Source organism: Cynocephalus volans, chromosome 1 (assembly GCF_027409185.1).
Source record: "Cynocephalus volans isolate mCynVol1 chromosome 1, mCynVol1.pri, whole genome shotgun sequence".
Lineage (NCBI taxonomy): Eukaryota > Metazoa > Chordata > Mammalia > Dermoptera > Cynocephalidae > Cynocephalus > Cynocephalus volans.
In genome coordinates, this window is record NC_084460.1 from 283162942 (window position 1) to 283186973 (window position 24032).

General features: G+C 57.5%; 2 protein-coding genes across 5 annotated transcripts; one reads left to right on the forward strand and one right to left on the reverse strand.

The window, feature by feature from the left end:
- Positions 1-15: 15 nt before the first annotated feature.
- OBSL1 (obscurin like cytoskeletal adaptor 1) lies at positions 16-19811 on the reverse strand. Of its 4 annotated transcripts, none has more exons than XM_063092354.1 (21): positions 18457-19811; positions 16542-16811; positions 16206-16457; positions 15760-16062; positions 15301-15597; positions 13777-14049; positions 12345-12617; positions 11366-11638; positions 8341-8613; positions 7352-7627; positions 6987-7274; positions 6522-6698; positions 5645-5914; positions 5207-5479; positions 3948-4214; positions 2887-2999; positions 2166-2322; positions 1844-2005; positions 1420-1524; positions 828-1097; positions 16-153 (listed from the first exon to the last, which is right to left on the reverse strand). In XM_063092354.1, the coding sequence occupies exons 1-21, from the start codon at positions 19466-19468 to the stop codon at positions 146-148; spliced, it is 5592 nt and encodes a 1863-aa protein (XP_062948424.1). In that variant the 5' UTR covers positions 19469-19811; the 3' UTR covers positions 16-145. The 4 variants fall into 4 exon arrangements, with proteins under 4 accessions (XP_062948424.1, XP_062948423.1, XP_062948425.1 ...); XM_063092353.1 differs by having other exon boundaries at positions 6522-6797; XM_063092355.1 differs by lacking the exon at positions 6522-6698.
- Positions 19812-20551: 740 nt separating this feature from the next.
- Positions 20552-23304, forward strand: INHA (inhibin subunit alpha). Its single transcript, XM_063115209.1, has 2 exons — positions 20552-20828; positions 22299-23304. The coding sequence occupies exons 1-2, from the start codon at positions 20552-20554 to the stop codon at positions 23129-23131; spliced, it is 1110 nt and encodes a 369-aa protein (XP_062971279.1). The 3' UTR covers positions 23132-23304.
- The last annotated feature ends 728 nt before the right edge of the window (positions 23305-24032 follow it).

The following is a 24032-nucleotide window of genomic DNA, read 5'->3' on the forward strand; positions in this document are numbered from 1 at the left end:
ACAGAGAGGCAGGGACACGAGCTGTTGCACTTTATTGTTTCCTTCCCAGCACCTCTCATTCCCCTGTCTCCCCACCCCTGCCCAGGGTAAGGGCACACGTCTTCCAAGCAGTCCAAGGACACCCGCCTGGCTTGGTCCGGTCCTTCTAGTTACCTGCAGAGTAATGACTCCATGTGGGTCTGGGGAGAGAGTAGATACCACCTACCTCCCTCCTGGCAGAACCTGGACACCCTCAGCCTCTACCCCACCCTTTCTGGGCCTCTGTCAGGGCTGTCTGTGGGGGCGGAAGGTGAGGGTCAGTTAGGGGTGGGGCAAAGCATGGCATCTGAAGAGAATGCAGGGGTTGGGGTGGGGGGGAGGCAGGGAAGGAGCATCTTCTATGTGGAAAAGGAAAGAAATGGGACTAGCTCAGGACCCCTCTGCCCAGGCTGATGTTGAACTCGCAGAGATGGGCAGAAGCCAGCTGAGCAGACAGCAGGAAGGGGTGAGGGACAGGTGGGGGGTACAGATCAGTAACTAGGTGAAAAAGAGAAAAACTGGTAGAAACCGGGTGTACAGGAGAGACAAACGTGGTCCAGAGGCAGGAGGCAGTGAGGAGGAGCCCCGACAGGGGTGTGGAAAGGTGAGAACGGGTGCCCTGAACCCATTAGTTCCTGTTGAGAACTTGGGGCTCCCTCCTCTCCTCAGCCTTGGGTGTGTTCTATCCCATCTCTCCCCCACTCCCCACCTCCAACACATCCCAGAACTAAATGCCACCCCAAGTCCTGGAAACTTCAGCCCGCCAGCTCGCGACACCCCCTCCCGCCTGGCCAGTCGGCTATACTCACGCTCCACCAGCAGCCGGGTGTGGGCGCTGTCTTGGCCAGCCTGGCAGCAGTAGGTGCCCTGGTCCTCAGGTCGCACGTCATGGATGACCAGGCTGTGGGTGGGGCCGTGGCTGCGCATCTCGTACTTGTCTCCGGGACACAGCTCGATCCCCTCCCGCAACCAGCACACGTGGCCCCCTGAGCGGGACACAGTCACCTCCAGCACCGCCCGGCGGCCAATCAGAACCGTCTTCTCGCGAGGGGGGCGACGGCACATCTGGACAGGCAATGCTGGGGGTGGGGGGTGAAAGGACGGAGGCTTAAGTTAATAGTGACACGTACGGTTCTCAGGAGGAGAGACGCATCCCTGCGACCTTCACTCCTGGCCCCAGCCCTCCATGCCACCGATCCGTTCCTCTGTGCACCCAACCAACTCTCCTCCATCCCACCTCCTCCCCAGGAAACGCGCTGCCCTCTGTGACCCGCCCCAGGAGAGCCCCTAGAGGGGAGGAGAAGGGAGGGAGGCAGCCTTCCTAGGACCAGCCGCCAGATGGTCAGTCCCAGGGCAGAAGGTGATGCCCTCTTTCCTGACGGCCCCGCTCCGTTTGCTTACCCTCCACCTCCAGCAGTGCCAAGGACTGGGCGGGTCCCGCCTGGAAGAGGACTTCACCCGCATCCTCGGCGCGCAGCTCGCTCAGCACCAGAATGCGTTTCTTTCCTGGGGGTGAGGAGGGCGCTAATGAGTCAGGAGCCGCCTCTGGGGAGGGTCCGTGGTGAGGGTGGGGCCGGAGCAGGTCCCCGGGTTGGTTGGGACGCGGTAAGTGTACGCTGGGGTGGGAGGAACCGGGATACGGAGAGGGAGGAGGGGCAGTACAGGACTCGGGGCTGGGGGAGGCGAAAAGGCCCGGAGACCAGGTTCTTCGGGTTTGGGGCGGGGCCTATTTGAGCCGGAGGCGGGGCTTATCCTAGTGGGGCGGGATCTGTTTGAGCCTGGGCGGAGCAGCAAGAGGCCAGAGAGGGTAGAAAGGAGGCCAGACCTTCCTGTCGGATGCGGACGCGGCCTCCGGTTCGCAGCGGACGGCCCCCGAGCTCCCAGCGCCCGGCGGCCTCTGCCTCCGACACGACGCACTCGAACGTGGCGCCGTCGCCCTCCCGGGCGCGCACCGACCGGAGATCGGAGAGCATCGACACCACGCGCTCTGGGGCGGAGCCCGGAACGTGAGGCGGGGCGAGGCGGCCTTGGCCCCGCCCAAGCCCCGCCCCTTCTCTAGAAGCGCCAGGGGTCAGCCCCAGGGAAGGATGGGTCTGCAGTCCCCCTGTGCAAGGCCGTGCCCAGCCCCAGCACTGCCCCATACCTACCGCGCACGGTCAGGCGGACGGGCCCGGCGCGGGACGTCCCCGCCACGCAGCTGTAGGTCCCGGCGTCCGAGAGTCCGCAGCGCCGCAGCTGGAGAAGGCGGCGCGTGCCAAGGGTCTGGAGCCTGAGCCGAGGGCTGGGGGTGAGCGCGCGCCCGTCCTAGGGGCGGGAGTTGCAGAGGGTCGGGGCGAGCCCGGCTGAGCACAGGCGGCCGCGGCCCTGGAAGGCGGGGCGGGGCCCTGAGTTGATGTCAAGTGGTCTCGAGGTGCCTTTATGCATGTCTTGTGTTCCCTGGCTGGGATAGGGCTGTCTCATGCCTTCTGGGCCGCGCCAGGAGCCTCTTTGAGAAGGTGTTACTCTTTGGGGACTTTAGGGCCAAGAAGGGGCACCACGGGCGCGGGAAGCCCAGAGCCAGGTACCGATCACACGGAACAAGAGCGCGGATTCTGTAATCAGGCAAACCTGGATTCAAATATGGGCTCTGTCCCTTTTGTCTGTCCTTGGGCAAGTAATTTCACCCCACTGAGCGTCAGTTTCCTCATAAATAACACCGTGATGAGGAGGCCTACCTCACAGTGTTGTAAGGATTAGAGGATTAAATGTAACGTAAGTCTTACCACAGTGCCAGGCACATCCACTCAATGAGTATTAATTTTTTCTGTTTTGGGCATTATTATTGTTGTCATTATGCCGAAGTGGTCTGGGCTGGGGCTGGGCTCTGACCTTCTCCCAGGTAACATCAGCCAAAGCCTGGGAAAGCTCGCACTCCAACGTAGCTGTGTCGCCCTCGGTCACCTCTAGGTCCTGTGGCCCCCGCACAATGGTCACTGGGATCTCTGGGAGTGGGAGAGGGAGGATAGTGCAGAGGAAGCAGGGGTAAAGGCAGATGGGGACTCAGCTTGCAAGGACAAGGAGGACACACTTGGGTACAAGGGGTCAGTGGTGGACACATGATGGTAGACAAGTGATGAATGGAGGCCACTAGTGAGTGAGGGATGTGCTGGGACAAGTGGCCTAAGGGGGATGCTGGTCAGGGGGGGACACAGCAGAGCCAGAGGGTCAATGGGGCAGAAGTGGCCATCTGGGAGCCATACTTTAAGGTGGTCAGTGGTGGACATGCTGGGGGCTAGAGGGGAATGGTGGAAACTGGAGCAGAAATGCTAGTGGAGTCACCCATAGCCAGGCCTGGTCAGTGGGAGCCACGCTTGGCTGGAGTAGGGGGACAGTAGGAGATATTGATCAGTTGGGGACACAATTGGTTCAGAGAAGTGATGGGGGGACCCTAGCACAGGTGTGGTCAGTGGGCAACATGCTGGGGCTGGAAGCAAAAATGGGGACAATCAAGCAGAGTTGCTGGTAGAGTTAGACAGGCACAGTCAGTGGACTGGAGGGACTTGAGTGGTCACAGGGGTCACACTTAGGCAGGCAGAGGGGGCCACAGCAGGCAGGTGTGGTCACAGAATGGTCAGGTGGGCAGACAGTAGGAACCACACTGGCACAGGCATGCTCACTGTGGCACGGTCAGTAGTTCTCAGGGCCTGGGGCAGTCAGTGGCCACAAGGGACTGGAGTGGTCAACGAAGCCACACTCAGTCAGGGCAGTCACTGGGACCACATAGGGCCAATGGGTCAGGGGAGTCACATTCTGGCAGAGGTCAGTGAGGGCCACACTGGGACAGGCATTGTTAGTAGGGGCTACATGGGTAGTGGGATCAATAGTTACATCCAGGGGTGTCAGTAGGGCCAGGAGGGATAGCAAGCAGGCGGTGGTCCCAGAGTCCACACCTCTCACAGTGAGTCTTGCTGCACAGCGCAGGGAATCCACTGTGAAGGAGACACAGCCTGAGTCAGCCAAGCCCAGGCCGCTGAGTACCAGACGGTGCATATGGCCCTCTGTGTGGATGTGGCACTTGGGCCCTGGCTGCAGCCGGACTCCGCCCCGGGCCCACTCCCCGGTCACACCCTCCTGGGACAGCTCCAGTTGGAAAGTGGCGCTGTCCCCCTCGCTGACAGTCACATCCTCCAGAGGCTGTAGTGCTCTCAGTTGTCTCGCTGGTGGGAGGAGATGGGGAGAGAGGAAGGGCTCCAGCTCTGGGCAGGGGTTGTAGGGGCCCACCCACCCCTGGGCCCTGCCTGCACCCAACCTAAGGCCCTGACAAAAGAAGTTCAGAAGCAGGGTGCAGGAGGAAGGGAGCACAGTGACCAGACTTGGTGGGGGGAGGGGTGTATTGGGGTTAGGAAAGGACAAAAATGGGGAAAGGGGTGGTTAGAGGGTTGAGGAGTCTGGGTGACACTGTAAGGAGCATGGAATTTGCAGTCAGACACACTGGGATTGGAACCTAGCTCTACCACATAGTTCGTGTGCTGTGTGATGCTTGGCAAACCGTTTGACCTCTCTGGGCCCTAGTTTCCTCAATTGTACAAGGTGAATATCATTGAAACATGAGTTTATTGTAACGATTAAACAAATGAAATAAATTAGAAGAGAATATGTATCACCGACCACAACCATTCACCAAGCTCTGTGTGGGTATTTTTCATGTCATCTCAGTTAGTGTTCCCAACTAACTGAGGTATGGATGAGCTCCATTTTAAAGGAGACTTGGCTCAGAAAGGTTAAGTAACTAGCATGAGGTCGCACAGCTAAATACAGAGCTCCAGCTTGGGGTGGGGAGTCGGGGATGCTATTTGTCAGCCATCCCTGCTTCTTAAATGGGCATGTGTATCCCTGGGCCACACAACTGAAGGATGAACATGCACATGTCCTTTTGGAGTATAATATTTATGTTTATAGCAAAGACAACTTGGAAATATGAAATAGAATGCAAAATCCACATGGACTACCAAGGTAAATAGTAAACATTAGAAAAAGAAAAGTTTTGCTTTGGGCAGGATGCTTCAGTTTCTACCCCTGGACTGGGATGGCCAGGGCTCTTTCCTCAGCAGCGAGGGGCACTTTGGTGGGGGTCTGAAGGGCTCTGGGACAGCCAGAAAAGGCTGTACCATGGGGCAGATGATGCCTTAGGAGAAGACAGGGCACTCACGCCTCACGCTGAGCCTGGCCAGGGTGCGATCGTGGTGGCTTTCACAGCCATAGGTGCCCTGGTCAGCCAGTAGTACACCATGGATGAAGAGGCGGTGGATGTGGCCATCCTGGGCCATGGACAGGCGAGAGTCGAGGGGGAGGGGGTCCCCACCTCGCATCCAGCGCACAGCCCCTGCTGCACCCACTCGGCCTGTTTCCACTTCGAGGCACACGTCTTGGCCTTCCTCAGCCCGCACATCTTGCAGCCGCCGCAGGAACAGCAGCTCTGTCTCTGGTGGGGAAGAAGAGAGGAGGCCATGGAGCCTGCAGGGGGCTGGAGGCTGGCCTCTGCTGCACCCCACCGGTCTGTCCCTTGGTGGAAGGACGAGGCTGCCAGTGCCAGGGCTGGGAGTACAGGGACAGGGTGCAGAGCATTTTGTCTCCATCAGGACCAAACCTCGAACGTGGAGCCGGGCACTTGTGACCGTGCCCCCTGCCCGTGCAGTCACAGTCCCTGCATCCTCCAGCTGGCAGTTTCGCATGGTCAGTGTGCGGCTTGCACCATTCTGGGCCATCTCCAGCTGGGGCCCCGGAGTGACAATGTCCCCGTTGCGAAGCCAGGTGACGTCGGCATCTGGGGGAGAGACTTCACACCGGAATGTGGCATCATCGCCCTCATGGACAGTTAGTGGTGTCAGCTCTGAGACCAGCTTCACCGGTGGTGGCTCTGGGGGGTGGGGTCAGGCAGTGAGCTGTGCTGGGTCTTTCCCCTTCTCTTCTTTTCATCCCCTGCTTCAGGGTACAGGCCCTCGTTCCCATCATTTAACACACCTTTCATGAGGACCTACTGTGTGTCAGCCATGGGGGTGTCCTAAAGGACAAGATGCCAACCCCCCCCCGCTCCCTTCATCCAGCTCCTCTCAATCCTACCCTGTCTCCCTAATAATAGATTATTTACCATGGACCCTATTTATAGCATTTAAATTGTCACAACAGCCCTATAAGATAAGCACTATCCCCTCATTTCAGAGCTGGGGCCCAGAGAGGTTAAGCAACTTGGTTAACGTCACACAGCTACTGGGGAACAGGATCCAGGCTGGAAGCTGGGTGGGTCAACTCCAGAGGCCCTGCTTTTATCTACTGGGTTATGGCTCCTCCTATTTGAGGGTTCCTGGAAAAGGGAGCCCTGAGCCTGCATCACAGTATCAGTCATTCATGCATTGGCTGGAGCCAGAGGCAGCAAGACGAGGGTAGGGGGATAAAGGGGCTTAGAATGGTGGGGGGTGGTCCTTGGGGGTACCAGGGCCCAAAGGGTGTGAGGAGTGTACTGTTACCTTCCACACTGACGAGGAAGATGCGGCTGTCCTGGGGCGCATCGCACAGGTACTCCCCAGAGTCCCCTCTCCGTGCCCTCTGCACCCGCAGAACCTGCTTGGCCCCGGCCTGCTCCAGCTGCACCCGCCCCTCACTTGCCAGTCGCTCCCCGTCCTTGTACCAGCGCACAGGGCCCCCTGGCCCGGAGAGGTGTACCATCAGCTCTAGGTCCCCACCTGGGGTGCTTCGAACCCTCGTCTGGGCTGCCTCAGGGGCCACCACCCGCACGGGGGGCTCTGTAGGGTCAGAGCTGGGGGTCACTGAGAGGAAGAGGCTCAAGGGCTGCGAGGAGGGCAGTGGGAGGCGAGGTGCGGAAAGGTAATGAGAGAGCTGGGGCAAGGAATGGGCAAGTTGTGCTAGAAAAGTGGGGAAACCCATAGGTTTTGGGGTGCTACTCTCAGGCTACCTGCCCTGGCTGTACTCACCAGCTACCTGAACAGTGAAGCTGAGGCTTGGGGCCTCTGGGGCTGCTCCAGACTGGCAGGTGTAGATGCCTGCGTGGGGGGGCTCTGCAGCCCGGATGCAGAGGATGCGGCGGGGGCCCTCGGCCTGGAGCTCCAAGCCCTCGTCTTCCTGCACCGGCTTCCCATTGTGGCTCCAGAACACAGGGGCGCCAGCCCGGGACAGTTCACAGCTCAGCACCACTGGCTCCCCGGGGGCCACACACAGAGGGCTGGGCGCTGCCTCTGGGGCAAGGAACTGCACTGGGGGCTCTGAGCCAAGAGAGGAGGGGGTCTGTCAGCCCATGCTTGCCCTGCCTCCCCGCCCCGAACTGGGCGGGACTACCCACCGGCCAGGCTGATGTTGAAGGTGACGGCCTCATCACGGGTCTCACACACATACTCCCCGGCATCCTCAGGCTGGGCGTGGGGCAGAGTCAGGGTGCGGGCAGGCCCCTCAGCGCCCAGCTGCAGGGCCTCTGATGCCTCCACCTCCAATCCGTCCTTGTACCAGCGAACCTGGGACCCAGCTGGGGCCACCTCACAGCGCAGCTCCACGCGCCCTGGAGCCCCAAACTGCAGATCCAGGGAGCGGGCTACAGGGTGCACAATCCTCTCTGGTGGGGCTAGCAGGGGGGCAGAGAGAGGGGCACATAGGCTTGGCTAGCAGGCCTCTCCGTGCCTCACCCACCAGCCTTGGCAGCACGGCTCTTGCGAATGGTACCAGCTACAATCCATGGACACTTGCTGTGTGCCAGGCACTGTGCCAAGCACACTGCAGTTCTTTTCTGTCACTCTGGTCCACTCCCCAGGGGGTGCACAGTTGTCGGCTGCACTTTACAGATGAGGACCTGTGATCTTTTTAGAGGAAAATGACTTGCCCAAGATCACACAGACAGAAAGAGGTAGATCCAGACTCACCCACACCCCAGATCTATTGGGCCTTAATGCACACCCCATTCTATGCCCGCCCCCAGCTCCTACTGTTCCCTGCTTTGCCTCCAATGCTTTTACCAACACCTGACGAGCCATCTGTTTTACTCATGCTTTGTCCACCCTCACTAGAATGTAAGCTCCATGAAGATAGAAGGCTTTGTCTTATTGGTTCGCTACTGTATCCCCAGCAACTAGAACAGTGCCGAGCACATCGTGGTTGCTCAGTAAGTATTTGTTTAAAGAATGATCCTAATTGCTGGGTCCTGAGCTGATTTGGGCAAGCAGGACTCTCTGATGGCTGAGAATGAGGAGGCTGGAAGCTGGGGAGCGAGTAGGGATGGTTGGGGGTCTGTCCCTCAGCCTGTGCCTCTCTACCTCTTGGGGTGCCCCAGAGACTGCCCACCTGTGACAGTGACAGTGAAGAAGGCCGAGTCGTCTCCGGCATCGCACACGAACTCGCCCCCATCCTCAGGCTGGGCAGCGGGCAGCACTAGGCGGCGGCGGGGCCCATCGCTCTCCAGCACCAGGGCCTCGCTCTCTTCCACCTCCAGCCCATCCTTGTACCAGCGCACAGGGGCATCCTCCCGAGACAGCTCACACGTCAGCACCACACACTCCAAGCTCACAGCGATTAAGGTCACTTCATCTTGGGGGTATATGATCCGCACAGGGGGCTCTGCAGGGTGGGGGCAACCACAGGCTGTCACAAAGTCACTGCCAGCTTCCTTAGAGGCACTGGCAGCATGAAGCTCCTGTCACTCACATGATAATAAGAGGAGCAAATATAACAATAATAATAAATAATAGGTCCACAATCTGTTCTCTGAAATCCCTGGGGCCAGGGGTGTTACAGAATCCAGAATGCTTTGGATTCCAGAAATGATGCATTTATCATGATCACATACCTCCCTCAGCCCCGACTCGGACACCCCCCAGTCAATCACATTAACATCTCTGCCGTGTCACATATATTATATTCACCCCAAGCAGGATAATTAAAGAGGAGAAATAGCATCACAGCAGTTAAGTTCAGGTTTTACTGAAATGACTTCGAATACCAAACCTAAAAAGAGCCTTTTGATTTTAAGAGTTGTTTTGGTTTTGGAATTGTGGATAATAAAGGATGATGGCTCTGTAACAGCAAGCATTTACGTGCTGCTTCCTAAGGTTCTAGGAACAGTCCTAAGCACTTTGCACATTTAACCTTTGCAGCAATCCTAGGAGCACGGTATTGTTTTATCCCCATTTTCTAGATGATGGAACTGGGGCACAGTAATTAAGCACCTTCCTTACGTTACAGCTCGCCACACCTACTCTAGGGCAGGAGGAAGAAACACCATCTGTTAAAGGGAACTCTGCAGGCAGTGGTGGGGATTCCCAGCCAAGGCTTGCAGGAACGCAGTAATGCTGTTTGCACCTGTGCATGAGTTGCCAACATCTGTCTGGGTGATCCCCAGGGATGCTAAACACTGATTCTGGGAGCTCATCTCCAAGTGCTGCTCATTCCTCCACAGAAAGGGAGCCATGTCAACATTGGCAGTGACCAGTGCGGTGAGCCCACACCCCAATGCCCCGGATTGATCCCCCAAAATCTTCAAGTCTGCAGGAGACTTTAGTGCTCCTTTACTGCTTGGCCCCCTTGTGGCTGGGCTGGGGAACTACTAACTTTCTGGTCTTGGGTTTTGTAGGGGTGCGCCTGGGCAGAGGTACCTGTGGAGCACTCTTGCCTTGAGCCCACACAACCCACCCCCCAAAATGAGCTTGCTCTAAGAGTTTGGAAGATGCAGGCTGGTTATCTGGGGCCCAGCAAGGCCAGGAGATTGCAGAGTGAGACTGCCTGAGGGGTGAGAGAGGTGACGGGTTGTGGGGTGAGGGTAGCGTGCAGCAATGGGACTGGGGTGCCCTGGGACCTCAGCTTGGTGTCAGACTTGATTCTGTGGCCTAGAGCCGAGGTGGTGTTTGTGTGAACTTCCTGTGAAGAGTCTGGTGTTTTGTAGGGAGCCCAGGGTTGGGCTGGAATTTGTGCAGCTGTGGCCATTATTTCTGGCCAGAGCTGGGGGCAGGAGAGGGTAAAGGTGACTCACTGCAGGACAGCACACATGCAGGAAGGCTTCTTCAGCATTGGAGGCTTGTGTGCGCCAGGCTGAGCTATCTGGGGTGCAGGGAGTGCAGGGGCCCTGAGCAGCTCAGCCTGGCTGGGGCATTACTCCCAGGACAGGGCAGGGGGAGGGTGATAGGACTGTGCCAGCAGTAGGATGGTCATTCCAGTGCAGCCATCGGGGTTCTTCTGTGCCACCCAGAACTGCCTAGGCTCTATGACCCCAACACCCTTACACCCCCATACATACACACTAGGATTGGCGCTGTGAGCTGTAGCCCCTAAGTCTCCGGCACCGAACTGCCACCACTTCCACAGTTGCCCTGTGCTTTTCCCGCCTTGAATATTCTCCTTTCACCTCCTGCCCACCCCGCACCCCACTTAGCTTTGTTCATAGTCGTTTCAGCTTTGAAGGCACTTCCTGCCACCCCAACCAGGATGGCAGCCCCCGGCCTTGGGCCCCCTAGGGTGTCCTTTGACAAGCCACATTCTAGGACCCTGCAAGGTGTCTGCCTTTCCTGCCAGGGTGTGTGCTGCGGGAGGGACATGACTGTGTCCATCTGCGTGCTGCTGAGTATCCGGAGCCCGGTCCAGGGCTGGCCCGTGTGTGGAGTGGTGACCTTCTTTATGGCCCTCCCTGACTCTCCTGCTCTGCTCTCTGCCCTCTTCCCTCACAGCACTTATCACGAGGTGTCACTGTATATTTATTTGCGTGTTTATTGGTTTAACACAGGGGTCGCAAACTCAAACGCCCACAGGGGCCAGGTAGGTTAGATCAGTGGCTGAAGCGGTCTGGGAGAGGCAAGAAGGAATAGCAAAGAGGGTGGGACAGAGGAATGTGGGCCCCGCATTATGGGGCAGCTGCTACTCAGTGCCAGCTGTTCGTCGCCATGGGGGGAAGCGGGACCAGAGCCGCCGGGTCTTCGGCTTTTTCAAGAGGACGCATAACTCCGGATTGTTATTTGAACTGTCCTGACTTTGGTAAGACTCTGCAGGCCAAACAAAACACATCTGTGGGCTGCCTGGGGCCCCCAGGACTGCCTGTTTGCGACCCCTGGTTAACAGTGGCCTCCTCAGCTAGACGGGCAGGTCTCGGAGAACAGGGACCGTGTCTGCGTTACTCACCTGTTACTGCCAGCACCCGACTCAGAAAAAGTAATCAGTAAAGGAGATGGTGGAACAACGCTACTCCTGGCAGGGACTCTGGTACATGCACCCACAGCCCACACTGCCCTGCTCACCAGTGTGCTAGCTAGGGGATATGTGGCTAGCTCCCCCAGGGCTCAGGACTGTCCTCTGGGGACCCTGGAGAGCTGGGGTGGGCCCACACCTGTGACAGTGACAGTGAAGGAGGCAGACTCGTCATCGATTTCACACAAGTACTCGCCGGAGTCCTCGAGCTGGACGGCGGGCAGCACCAGGCGGCGGATGGTGTCTTCCTTCTGCAGGAGCAATGCTGGACTCTCCACCACCTCTTCACCGTCCTTGGTCCAGCGCACCTCGGCCCAGGGCCGGCAGAGCTCACAGGTCAGCACCACGCGCTCCAGGCGCACAGCTGCCACGTACACCTTGCCACTAGGGTACACGATCCACGAGGAGACGTCTGGAGGACAGGGACAGTCGCCACTGGGCACGAGGGGCTAGGGCCGGTGTGCCCTGCTGCCCTCCCTGATCTGGGCCTGTTCCCTACTCCTGGAAATTCTACCACATGTTGACGAAGAGGGACCTCCTTTGTACTGTGTCTCACAGCAGCTTGGACAGTTGATGACAGCCAGAGACACACAGTCCCATGAATATGGCCATTGTGGCCAGGGAGACAAAACCACAGTCACCAAATCACATGAGGCTGCACAGTGGGAACCACAGTGTCAGCCTCACCTGGGGAAACACTCCACATTTTCTGGGTTGGGACTGGGATGGTAGGAAGGATAGAACTGGGGAGAGGAGGGTTGGGTCCCCAGATGGGGCTGAGGTCTCCTGCAGGCCTCTGAGAGCTTTTGACCCCTGTAGTGCCTGGGACCACCTGCCTAGACCCTGTCCTGTGGTAGAACTGCCATTCCCAGGGTCAGGCGGTCTTCAGGAGAATGGAGAAGGCAGAGCTTCCCTGGTGACATGTGTTGCCATCACCACTGTACTTATGACAACTCATTTCCTGAGTGTGACTAGACCATGGGTCGAGGAGAAAGGGAGGATGTCCAATCAGCAAGGGAGAGGGTAGCAGGGCCTAGAAATAATGACCCAGAAGTGAGGGTGTGACAGCTGCTCCGGTGGGAGCACAGGGCACCTTCCTGTCCCACCAGGCCCCCCACCTGTGATGGTGACGGTGAAGTAGGCACGCTCCTCTCCAGCGACACACTGAAATTCACCGCCATCTGGGGGCTGGGCGGCGGGCAGCACCAAGCGGCGATGGGGCCCTTCGTTCTCCAGCACCACGACGTCACTCTCCTCCACTTCCTGCCCGTCCTTGTACCAGCGCACGGGGGCGTCCTCTTGGTCCACCTCACAGGTCAGCATGACGCACTCGGAGGTTATGGCATGTACGAACACGTGCTCCTGGGGGTCCACGATGTGCACTGGGGGATCTGGGTGGGAAGCAGAGATGGGATCACACAGACACCCACACTCGGGAGATGGGAGTCCAAACTGGCTGTGTGACCAGGAGACGCTGTCTCCGCACAGGAGGACACTGGGGGACAGTTAAGGCCATGGTGTGTAGGGGGCTCGGAGTTAATGATGTGGGATACTGAGGGCATGACGGTGAGGCATGATAGGAGATCATGTAGCACCTGAGTGCTCAGTGGGACCCCAGAGGACCAGAGGTGGCTGGGTGAAGACATGGAGGGAGGGAGGCACAGAGTTCATACGGCGGCAGCCATGTTTGTCTAGGCGAAGGGAGGTGACTATCAAGCCACATCAGGGCCCTGCTTGCTGTTGTTTTTACAAGGAGGCCCCCAGCAGGGGTAGGAGGAGGACAATGACAGTAGCAGGAGTGGCAACAGTGGGACAGCCATCTCCTGTGGATAGTGAGCTCCCTGTCACAAGGTGCATTCAGGTGGGGGCCACAGGACCTCCTGGCAGTGGTGTTGGAAACAGGATTTTCACTCAGAGTGAGAAGATGAGCAGGACCAGTGGTTCCCAAGCTGCACTCCCAGACAGTTGGCATTTGTTAAGAGAGGATCCCAGGCTCTGCCCTGAATATTCTGGCTCTAGATATTCTCGGGGGCCTGGGCATTTGCACTGATACCAAGCTTCCAGGCTGATCCTGAAGCAGCTTGATCACCAACTGCCTCGTGAAAACCACTGAACTGCTGCACTTAACGCTTCTGTTTGACTGTGACCGCCTGGGGCAGCAGGAGCAGTTCTGGATGTGAATCTGCACTAGGACATTTGTTTGCTGTGTAATAACAAGCAGGTGAGTCACATAACCTCTTAGAGCCTCATTTCCTTCATCTGTGCACTGGAGCTATATTGCCCCTCATTCAGTTGTGAAGATGAAATGAAATGGTGTATATATGAAGTACCTGGCATAGTACTTGGCTCAGAGTAGGTGCCCAATAAACGTTAGCCCCCACCTCTCCTTCCCTTAGTTGTATTTTGAGGGTTAAGAAGCAAGTGCAGACTGATCTGAAGCATGTCCCCTGGCCTTATAGAAACCCTCCCCTGCAAGCAGGCAGAGCGGGGACAGGACTTGCATGGCCCCGGAATCAGCCTCAGCTGCAGGATTCCAGGCCGGTTCCTGACCTTGGACGGTGACATTGAAGAAGGCTGAGACCCCTTCCGTTCTGCACTCAAACTCGCCACTGTCCCGGACTTTGGCCTCGGGCAGGATCAGGCGGTGTTTGCGTCCATCCATCTTTACCACCAGCGACTCACTCTCCTCCACCTTCTGCCCATCCTTGTACCAGGTTGCTGGGAAGTCGGCTCTTGAGAGCTCACAGGTCAGCACCACCCGCTCTGAGGTGGTGAAGGTCAACGACACCTTGTCCTGAGGGCTCAGGATGTGCACCGGGCTCTCTGCACAGGGAGAAGCATGATAAGCATTGCTCTTTCCAGAGTGTCTGCTCAGTGTAGGGGTGGATGCATCAGGGACAACTGCTGTCAACACATTTGTTGGGGTTTTAAAAAATATGTCTGGGCTTACACACCAGCTCTTAAGAACAGTGGTTTTAATGTGCATAAGAATTCCTAGGGAGCCTGTTAAAAACACAGATTCTCAGACCCCAAGCTGGCAAGGACCGAGGAATCCTCATTATAAACTAGCCCTGCAGGTGATTCTGACATGGGCGATCACATTTTGGAATGCGGCTTTGGTTGCTGGTTATTTCTCCCCTTGCCCTCTGCCTACAATGCTGGCAGCTATTCCACCTCAAGACCCCATGCTTGGGCACTGATGGATTTCTAGATTGTTCTTAAAACTCCAGCAATGATGAGATGGCAAACGCTAGCATGAACTTTCAGCCCCCACCCCCAACTGTCCTCCTCAGGGAAGCTTCATTCCCTCTGCTTCCCTGTTTTTTTTTTTTTTTTTTTTTACGATGACCGGTAAGGGGATCCTAACCCTTGACTTGGTGTTGTCAGCACCACGCTCTCCCAAGTGAGCTAACCAGACATCCCTATATAGGGATCTGAACCTGTGGCCTTGGTGTTATCAGCACCACACTCTCCCGAGTGAGCCAAGCGCCGGCCACTTCCCTGTTTGAACAGGTGGCATAGTGTGATTCTGAAGCCAGACTGCCTGGATTCATAACCCAGCGCCACCACGCATTAGCCTTGTGACTTTGGGCAAGTCAGTTAACCTCTCTGTGCCTCAGTCCACCCTTCTATAAAATGGGGATGACAAAAGAACCTATCTCATAGGGCTGTGGAGAGGATTGTGTTAGGACTGTACCTGGCATGTAGGATGTTCCTATGATAGTGTTGACAATTAGACAACAGGGCAGGAAGCAGCCAGGGACTAGGGGCCAGGGTCTGTATCTCTCAAATGAGACGACAAATGTGACAGAATTCTGTAAACCACAAAGTGCTCCAGAGAACTGGGATATGATGCTGATGAAGACAATAAGGGATGCTCTGTATGTTGCACATGGGTTGAGATCAGCCTTCTGAACCTCTGAGCCCTCAACTGAGCCCTCCATGGATGCTTCTTACTCTCCTGGCCCGGATGTGAGAAATGGAAACAGCATCCGCCTTTTGTTTTGCCAACAGGACTTCTGTGTCTTGACCCTATCTGCTCACTCTGGTCCAACCCTGGTCACTGGTACCAACCTTGGATGGTAAGGGCAGCCGAGTCCTGCACGCCAGGGCAGCTGAAGCCAACCAGAGCCCCGCTGTCCTGGTGCCTGACGGCTTGCAGGATGAGTCTGTGCTGCAGGCCCTTCTGCTCCACGCGGTACCGCAGGGCCCAAGGCTCCACCTGGCCCTCTGGCTCGTTACTCTTGAGCTCTTCTCCATTAAGGAACCAGGTGCCCTGGATGATAGTGGAGAGATCCAGGGAGAAGACAGCGTCTTCCCCGTCGTATACCTGCACATCCTCCAGACCTGCCACTAGGCGAGCTGTGGGCACTGAGGCAGGGACAGAGTGCAGCTGTCAGAACCAAAAGGGGTAGCAGAGGGCACAGACTGGCAGGTGGAAGGCATATAAGAGGACAGGGGCTGAGGGTCAGGGAAGGGAGGAGAGGTGATGGGAAGGCTGCTGACGGGCAGGCTCTGGCAGGACCAACTCACCCAGGTGAGCAGAACCGTGGAACACAACGTGGGGACTGCGGCCGTGTTCGCTTACAGTGCAGACACGGAAGCGGTAGTCACCCTCGGAGGGCACACAGTCCCCTGGCACCTCCACAGCTCCAGCTTTCTCAATGCTGAAGCACTGGATCCAGTCTTCAGAGCCCACCTCCTGCCGCTCCAGCCGGTAGATGAAGGGGGTCTCAGGAGCTGGCTCGGGAGGCTTCCAGGTCAGCAGGACTGTGTTCTTGTGGCCCTTAAACATCTCTACCGAAACGGGGGGCCCGGGGGGATTGTGCTTGACACCTGAGAAAAGGCAAGGTTTGCATCTGAGCCCTGCTCAGGCCTTTCATAGGCCTTCCACCTAAATCTACTTTGCCAACCCACGCTCTGGCTTCTGGTCACCCTCCTGCCCTGGTCCTCCAGTCCAGAAGCCTTCATATCCTCACATTTGACTCTGAGTAGAGTGGTGGTACGGGAATTGCCCAGCCTAAAGGTGACCTCGCCAGCATCTTCTCGGGTGACCCCCGGAAGGACCAGGGCATGCATGTGGCCGGAACTGCTCTGGCAGGTGTCCGGCAGCTCCTCCCCATCACGGCTCCAGCACCCCTCAACCCCAGCTTCTCGCGTCTCCACCAGCAGCACCGCGTTCTCTCCCTCCAGGACATCGAGCTTCCGGGGCAGCCGCTTCAGGATGGGCCCTGAGATGCAGATGGGAACCCATTAGCCCGGGGTCTGAGCACCTGCCTGCCTCAGCCTCAGCCTCCTCCCGCTGGCCAGCAGACCTTTGACCGTCACATTGGCCACGGTGCGAACCCGGCCCCGCATCTCGCACAGGTAGACGCCATCATCATCCGCCTTCAGCCTGTGGATGATGAGGCGCCGGACAGCGCCCTCTTCGATCTGCTCGTACTTGCGGCAGGGCAGCAGCCGCTGGTCCTCACGGAACCAGGCCGTGGGGATGCGGGAGTTGGGTACTTTACACTCCAGCACGGCGATGCCTTGCTCCCGGCCCTCCACGTCCTGCAGAGGCCTTGTGAACCGGAGGCGGGGCTCTGCAAAGAGGGGAGAGTCAAGAGAAGGCTCTGGAGAGGGGCCGGACCAGGAGGAGGACTCCTAAACACACATTAGCTTGTGCCGTTTGCTCTTTTCCCAGAGCCAGCAGGCACTGTGGAATCAAAGAAAAACCACTGGAAAGAAAGTGGCTGGCCTAAATTCTCTGACCCTAACACTAGCCACATCACCTTGATCAAGCCCACTTTAATGTTCCTGTACCCCAGCTTCCTATTTGCAAATGGAGAAAGGGAGGGGAGGGGTTAGATCAAATAAGTAATTTTCATATTCCTCCCTGGGGCCCTTCAGAGGCACCTTACAAATTCTGCAGGGGTCTTGAGCTGAATTTCAGGCATTTTAACCATTTTCCAAACTGTATTTCAAAAAAAGAACACACAGTGTTGGAAACGACCAGAGGGTTAACTTGGGTTGCTGGAGAAGCACGTTTCTTGGGCAGCTCTGGGAAGCTCCTCTTGCCTGCCTGCTGGGCTTTTCTTTCCTGGTGTAGCTCCAGGTCAGCACTAGCCTCGTGAGTCTGTACACATCAACCTGTACCACTGAGGCCACCACTAACGTCCAGGTGCCACACGCTTGGGTTCGTGCCAGCAGGACTTGGGAGAATTTGCCAATTTTCTTTCCTCCGAGGGAAAAAGTTGGGCAATAACTAGTGAAGGTGTGCTCCTGAGTTGTGATGCAACCCTGTTATGGAGAGCTTTAACTTCATCATGAGCTTGGCGTGTGTTTTTTTCCTCCAAATTTTCTGTTTATGAGTAATGTAAGCATTTATTAGATATTTTTGGTATTTTAAGCATACCATAATACTTAAAAGATTTAAAGCATTTATTAGATATTCAACTTTGTAATGTAAATTTACACTCCTTTACCTTCCTCTTCTTTCAAACCTGGGTAGCAGTTTAATAAAAGAATAGTCAAAATTTGCAGGATGTTTTTCCTCCCTCAAGTCTACCTTTCCTGTGAATCTGTTGTTTCTCAATGTGATCCCTGCAGCAGGGCCTTCCCCATGGGCTTCAGAGACTAGACTTGGCTATGAATGCAGCCTCCACTTCAAATGTGTGTATTCAATAAAATAGTCCCCTTGTTCTCCCTGATTAGCTTTATAAGTTATAAATTTAGAGTTAGTAATTCACACCCATAAAATGCTCCTTTTATGTGTCTCGAACATTGGTGCTGCAGATGCGAATTCAGTTAGGCAAGGAGTAAAATAACAAAGAGGTTTAACACCACTGGACGGGAAGAGTTGCAGGGCCCTCAAGGTTAGTACATTCCTTAGTGGATTTCCACCATCTGCCTCAGAATCGCTTGGGGAGTTTGCTAAGAAGTTCCTGGGTACCCTGGAGACCTACTAAATCCGGATTCCTGGGGGGTGGGGGGGGTGGGGGCCTGTGGGCAGGAAATGGTGTTTTAGTACTCCCGGGAACCCTCCCCTCTCCCCAGTCTTCTGGGCAGCGCCCGGCAGAAGCGAGGAGGGGTGCAGAAGCGAGGAGGGGTGCAGAAGCGAGGAGGGGTGCAGAAGCGAGGAGGGGTGCAGAAGCGAGGGGGGGTGCAGAAGCGAGGGGGGGTGCAGAAGCGAGGAGGGGTGCAGAAGCGAGGAGAGCTACGCGGGCGCTGGAGGCCCCTCCCCGGTACCTTTGACGTGCAGCTGCACGGCGCTGAGCGTCTGGCCCGCCGAGTTGCGCGCGGCACAGACGTAGAGCCCGCGGTCCTTGGCCTGGCAGTAAAGCACTTTGAGCACGAAGCCGCCATCGCGGTCGCGGTACATGAGGCGGCGGCGGTCGGGGAGCAGCGGGCGGCCCTCCCAGTGCCATTCGATCTCGGGCTCGGGCTTGCCCATCACGTAGCAGCGGAACTTGGCGTGCTTGCCCTCGTTCACCCAGAAGGTCTTGGGCGCGCACTTGAGCGGCTCCACCACGGGCGCGGGCGCGGGCGCCTCGTCGGGGTCCGCGGGCGGGCTCTCGGGGGGCTGGTGCACCTGGAGCAGCGCGCCGGCCTGCGCGTGGCCGTGCGCGTTGCGGGCGTGGCACACGTAGACGCCCGAGTCGGGCAGCCGCGCCGCCACGATGCGCAGCGCCAGGCTCCGGCCGCCCTCGGCGCGGCCCGGCTGGAGCGCGAAGTGGCTGCTGTCCCACACTTCGTCCAGGGCCATCCCGTCCTTCTCCCAGTACAGCGTGGGCTCGGGGAGGCCCCCCACCTGGCACGTCAGCACCACCTCCGCCCCCCGCAGCACCCACTGGGATCGGGGCCCCGTCAGGAACACCGGGGCGCTCTCTCCGGCCCCCGGCGGCGGCAGCGGGCGCTCGGCGGGCTGGAGCTCGGGCTCGGGGGCCGGCGGCTCCAGCACGGTGACGGCCGCCGCCGCGTAGGCCTCGCCGGCCGCGTTGCGGGCGCGGCACACGTAGACCCCCGCGTCGGTGGGCAGCGCGCCGCTCAGCAGCAGGCTGTGCTCGGCGCCGTCCGCCGGGAAGCTCAGGCGCTCCGAGGCCGCCAGCTGCTGCCCGCCCTTCTCCCACACGACCGTGGGCGGCGGCTCCCCGAGGACCACGCACTTGAGCTCGGCCTCGGCGCCACTTAGCACCCGCACGGGCCGCGGGAAGCGCAGGAAGCACGGGGGGCTCCCCTGATCCCCCGAGCCCGCCTTCATCGCGGCGGCCGCAGACAGACCCACGGGGCGCGGGGGAGGGGCGGGCGGCGGCGGGAGTCCGGGAGGCGGGGCGCGTCTGGGGACCCGGCGCGGGGACCCGCGGAGCTCTCCTCTGGCCGCCCGCTCCCGGCTCGCCTCCTTACCCTGGGCGCCGAGCTGCGGCTCTGCAGCGGCGGGCGAGATTCCCGGGCCGGAGCCCGGAGCTCAGGGGGCAGTCCTTCCTGTTTGTCTTTCCTGCGAGGGGCCCCGCAGCCTCCTCTGCTCGCGGCCTGGCTTCCTGCTCTTGGGAAGCCTCTCTTCCCAGCCCCCTCCCACACACGGCCTGGGCCTCTTTCTCCTCCTCCCTCCCACCTCCAGCCGCCAGGTCCCCAACCGCCCGCCAGGCTTGGGCCTGAGTGGCAGAGGCGCCTGCAGCTGCCAATCCCAAAAATATTCTCTGATGACACAGCTGGAGGACACGAGCCCAGACTGGCTCCTCCAGGCTAAGTTTAGAGCAGGCGGGACCACCTGCCCCCTGCCCTAGCCCCTGTTCTAGCCCCACAGCCCTCCCCCCCATGGCAGGCCCAGCAGCTGCCTGGTTGAAAGGGGCCCCAAACGGTGGGGGGGGGGGGGCTGTGCATTCTGTCCCTCTGACAAATGACACTTTCAAGAGCTGGCCGACCCCATCTCCCAGGCTCCTGTCCCACCCGATGTCATCTCTTTGCCGGGTGCTGGGATGTGAGACTCACACACAGCATGTGTGTGTGTGTGTGGGGGGGGGGGGAAGGAGTTGTATGTCTGTTTGCGTGGGTCAGGTCACTTGGGGTGAAAGCCCTCCCCAGCCCCCTCCCCCACATTCCTGGCGGGAGTGGGAGATAAGGCTCAGGGCCATAGACTTCTGCGTCAGAGATAGGAGGTCTCAATGCCATGGGCAGGGGCAACTTGGACTACAGGGCGTGGGAAGGACTGGGGAAGACTGGGGTGAGTGGGTAGAAGTGGGCGGGTGATGGGATGGGGAGGGGAGAGTGGAGAGGCCCTGGTCACACCCTAACAGAGGGGCACAGGGCAGAGTGCAGGTTCCCCGTTGGCAGGGCCAGGTGAGCTATGGTGCCCCAGCTGCCCCTGCTGCTCCTCTTCCTGCTGGCCCCACAGGGCAGGCACGGCTGCCACGGGCCACCAGAGCTGGATCGGGAGCTTATCCTGGCCAAGGTGAGGGCCCTGTTTCTGGATGCCTTGGGGCCCCCGGCAGTGACTGGGGAAGGTGGGGATCTTGGAGCTAGGCGTCTACCCCGAAGACATGCCTTGGGAGGCTTCACGCGCGGGGGCTCTGAGCCCGAGGAGGAGGAGGATGTCTCCCAGGCCATCCTTTTCCCAGCCACAGGTAATGACGGTGGGGAATTGGCAGGGTGACTTTGAGAAGCAAAAGTGGCACTGTGTGGGTTTGGGAGCCAGGTAGACCTGGGTTTGAATTCCAGCCCTGCTGCTTAGCTGGCTTTGCAACAATGGGCCAGTCAGTAACCTCCCTGAATCTCTGTCCCCTCGTCTGTAAAATGCGTGCTAATGCCTACGTCTCAGGATTAAGTGAGACCGTATACCTAGTGCATCGCACATAGGAGGCATTTGGGAGGTATCTGTCTGGGGGACCAAGGGTCTCTCGAGACAGAGATGTCTGGGCTCGGGTCCTTTCTTGCCACGTTTCCTCCTATCTCTGCCTCGGCTTTCTGCCCCAAACCCTGTTTCTTTAGCCCCAGGTAGCCAAGACTTGAGAAGATTTCAGAGATGCAGGAAAAAGATTAGTTGGAAGACTTTTCTGAGAAACTAGTTCTACCTTCTCTTGAGTTCCTGTCTTACCTCCTTGTGTATGTCTCATGTTCCACTGACTGAATGAATAAAGCTGTCCTCCGGGTGGGCTTTCTCATCATCTGGCCCACCTTTCTCTTAGAGAGGACCCCTTGCCTCCCTCACTTCAGCCCCCATGCAGCACTGTGGGGAAAGGTATGGTTTGGAATCAGGCAGATTCCCCAGCCTGACCACTTAGTAGTTCATTGTCACTTCACCTCTCTAAGACTCAGTTTCCTTATCTGCAAAATGGATTGATTGCAATTGAATTTGTAATGAGAGAAGCCGAGTAACAGCATAGCTCCAATTGCCAGCCCTTCAACTGGTGCTGGTCTGTGACTTTTTAGTATAGTCTGTGTGTATGTCAGGGAAGGATGCTAACTGCACTTTCTCGGAAAGGACTGCCTTCAATTCTGAGTTATATCCCCCCTCCTTTTCCTCCTCCTCCTTTTCCTTCTCTTTTTCCCTCTCTTCTTTCTTCCCCTCTTTCTCTTCCTCTCCTCCTCCTCCATTTTTTTTTGTATTAAGCTGTCTTTGAAAAATGGAATTATTTTAAAGAATTTATCATACACTATTTCTGACATGCCAAAAGATAGCAAGAGAAATATAACAGACACTCATGTGCACACCATTCAAGGTACCATTCATTTCACACCATCCAATGAACAAAAATGTAATCTAACTACTAATTCTAAGTGCTTGTGGAGGTAGAGAGCATCAGGGCATCTTACACATTGCTGATGGGAATGTTAATTGGTAAAACCAGTTCAGAGAGAAGTTGGCAACATCTTGTATTTTAAAAAATCTTTTAATGATGAAATAAAAATGCGGGGAGTCTGGATAAGTTCTTCCAAGACTAGGGAGAGTCCCCAAGTCTGGGAGGACACTCAGCAGAGGGCATGGCACATCATTAGCACTTCTGAGTGGAAGCCACATCCCTCCTGTTGAGGAGGAGGGGTCCTGGGTCCTGCCAGTCAAAGCTGCCATCTCCCTTCCCCTCTGTCTCCTGCAGGTACCAGCTGTGAGGACGAACCAACTGCTGGAGAGCTGGCCCAGGAGGTTGAGGAGGGCCTCTTCACGTATGTGTTCCGGCCATCCCAGCACACACGCAGTCGCCAGGTGACTTCAGCCCAGCTGTGGTTCCACACGGGGCTGGACGTGCAGGGCACAGTGGCCTCCAATAGCTCTGAGCCCCTGCTAGGCCTGCTGGTACTGTCATCCAGGGGTCCCACGGCTGTGCCCATGTCCTTGGGCCAGGCGCCCCCTCGCTGGGCTGTGCTGCACCTGGCTGCCTCTGCTCTCCCTCTGCTGACCCACCCTGTCCTGGTTCTGCTGCTGCGCTGTCGTCTCTGTTCCTGCTCAGCCCGGCCTGAGGCCACACCCTTCCTGGTGGCCCACACGCGGGCCAGACCACCCAGCGGAGGGGAGAGGGTCCGACGCTCAACTCCCCCGATATCCTGGCCTTGGTCTCCTGCTGCTCTGCGCCTGCTGCAGAGGCCTCCGGAGGGAACTGCTGCCCATGCCAACTGCCACAGAGCAGCACTTAACATCTCCTTCCAGGAGCTGGGCTGGGATCGGTGGATTGTGCATCCTCCCAGTTTCATCTTCCACTACTGTCACGGTGGCTGTGGGCTGCCCACCCCACCAGACCTGTCCCTGCCTGTCCCTGGGGTTCCCCCTACCCCTGGTCAGCCCCCTTCCTTTGTGCCAGGGCCCCAGCCCTGCTGTGCTGCTCTCCCGGGGACAATGAGGCCCCTACATGTCCGCACCACCTCAGATGGAGGTTACTCTTTCAGGTATGAGACAGTGCCCAACCTTCTCACGCAACACTGTGCTTGTATCTAAGGGGGCCCTACTTCCTTATCCCATGGCTGCTGGCCAAGCCCCCATCATCATCAGCTGGGAGGATGGGCAGAGTTCAATACATTCTTGTAGATGTGTCCCACTCCCCCTCCTTCCACGTCTCTGCCTGAGGGCCTGAGGGCTCCTTTCCCCAGCCCACCCCTGTCCCATGGGTAACGTGACAATAAAGAACACAGTGCATATGACTTGGCATGCATTCTTGGCTTCTCTGATACGGCATTGGGGAGGTCTGGGCCCTGGGAGCATAGGATTGTGGGATCTCAGGTCAATCAGCTGCACTTGACCTCGGATATCTGGGGTTCTAGAGCTGTAATTGGGTATGTATCTGTTGGAAATCTACAGTGCTTGGGGATGACATAAAGGTGTCGAAGCTCCTTGGACAGCCACTCTGGAGACAGAACTGGCCTTCATGCAAGTCGAACCTGACATGTCAACCAGGTTGCCTGTTGTGCAGCACCTATAGGAAACTGCTGCACTCATAGTGTCTACACCCAAGGCGGCCATAAGCCCCCTTTCCTGCCGTTATCTGCCCGAGCTGATGGAGAGCTAGCTCAATGTCAGGTGATTCACAGCCTGACCAGAGATCATGGCCTTTGGAGCCCCACAGCGATCATTATTCAGAGCTGGTCAGATTTGGGGTCTCTTGGGAGCTTGGGAAGGAAGTAAGGAAAAAATGTATGAGTTGGCAGCGTCAGAAAGAAGTTAACAAGGGCAGGGAAGCATGTTCTGTTAAGGTCAGACCACAGAATGAAGACTTAAGGATTTCAATTGCCAAGGGTCCTGGGGCTCCTTTGAATCCATTGCTGGCTCTTGGTGTAGACTCTGTGAGATCTTGCTCTATTGGGATTCTGGTTCTTGAAATCTTTGGCTTCCTTGTTGCACC

Coding starts and splice junctions, on each gene's coding strand:
- OBSL1 (XM_063092353.1), bottom strand. CDS start 19,468: ATGAAGGCGGGCTCGGGGGATCAGGGGAGCCCCCCGTGCTTCCTGCGC. Junction 16,458..16,541: donor GGCCAATGTGACGGTCAAAG/GTCTGCTGGCCA, acceptor TCTGCATCTCAG/GGCCCATCCTGAAGCGGCTG. Junction 2,006..2,165: donor CGTCCGCCTGACCGTGCGCG/GTAGGTATGGGG, acceptor GCTCCGCCCCAG/AGCGCGTGGTGTCGATGCTC.
- INHA (XM_063115209.1), top strand. CDS start 20,552: ATGGTGCCCCAGCTGCCCCTGCTGCTCCTCTTCCTGCTGGCCCCACAG. Junction 20,829..22,298: donor CATCCTTTTCCCAGCCACAG/GTAATGACGGTG, acceptor TGTCTCCTGCAG/GTACCAGCTGTGAGGACGAA.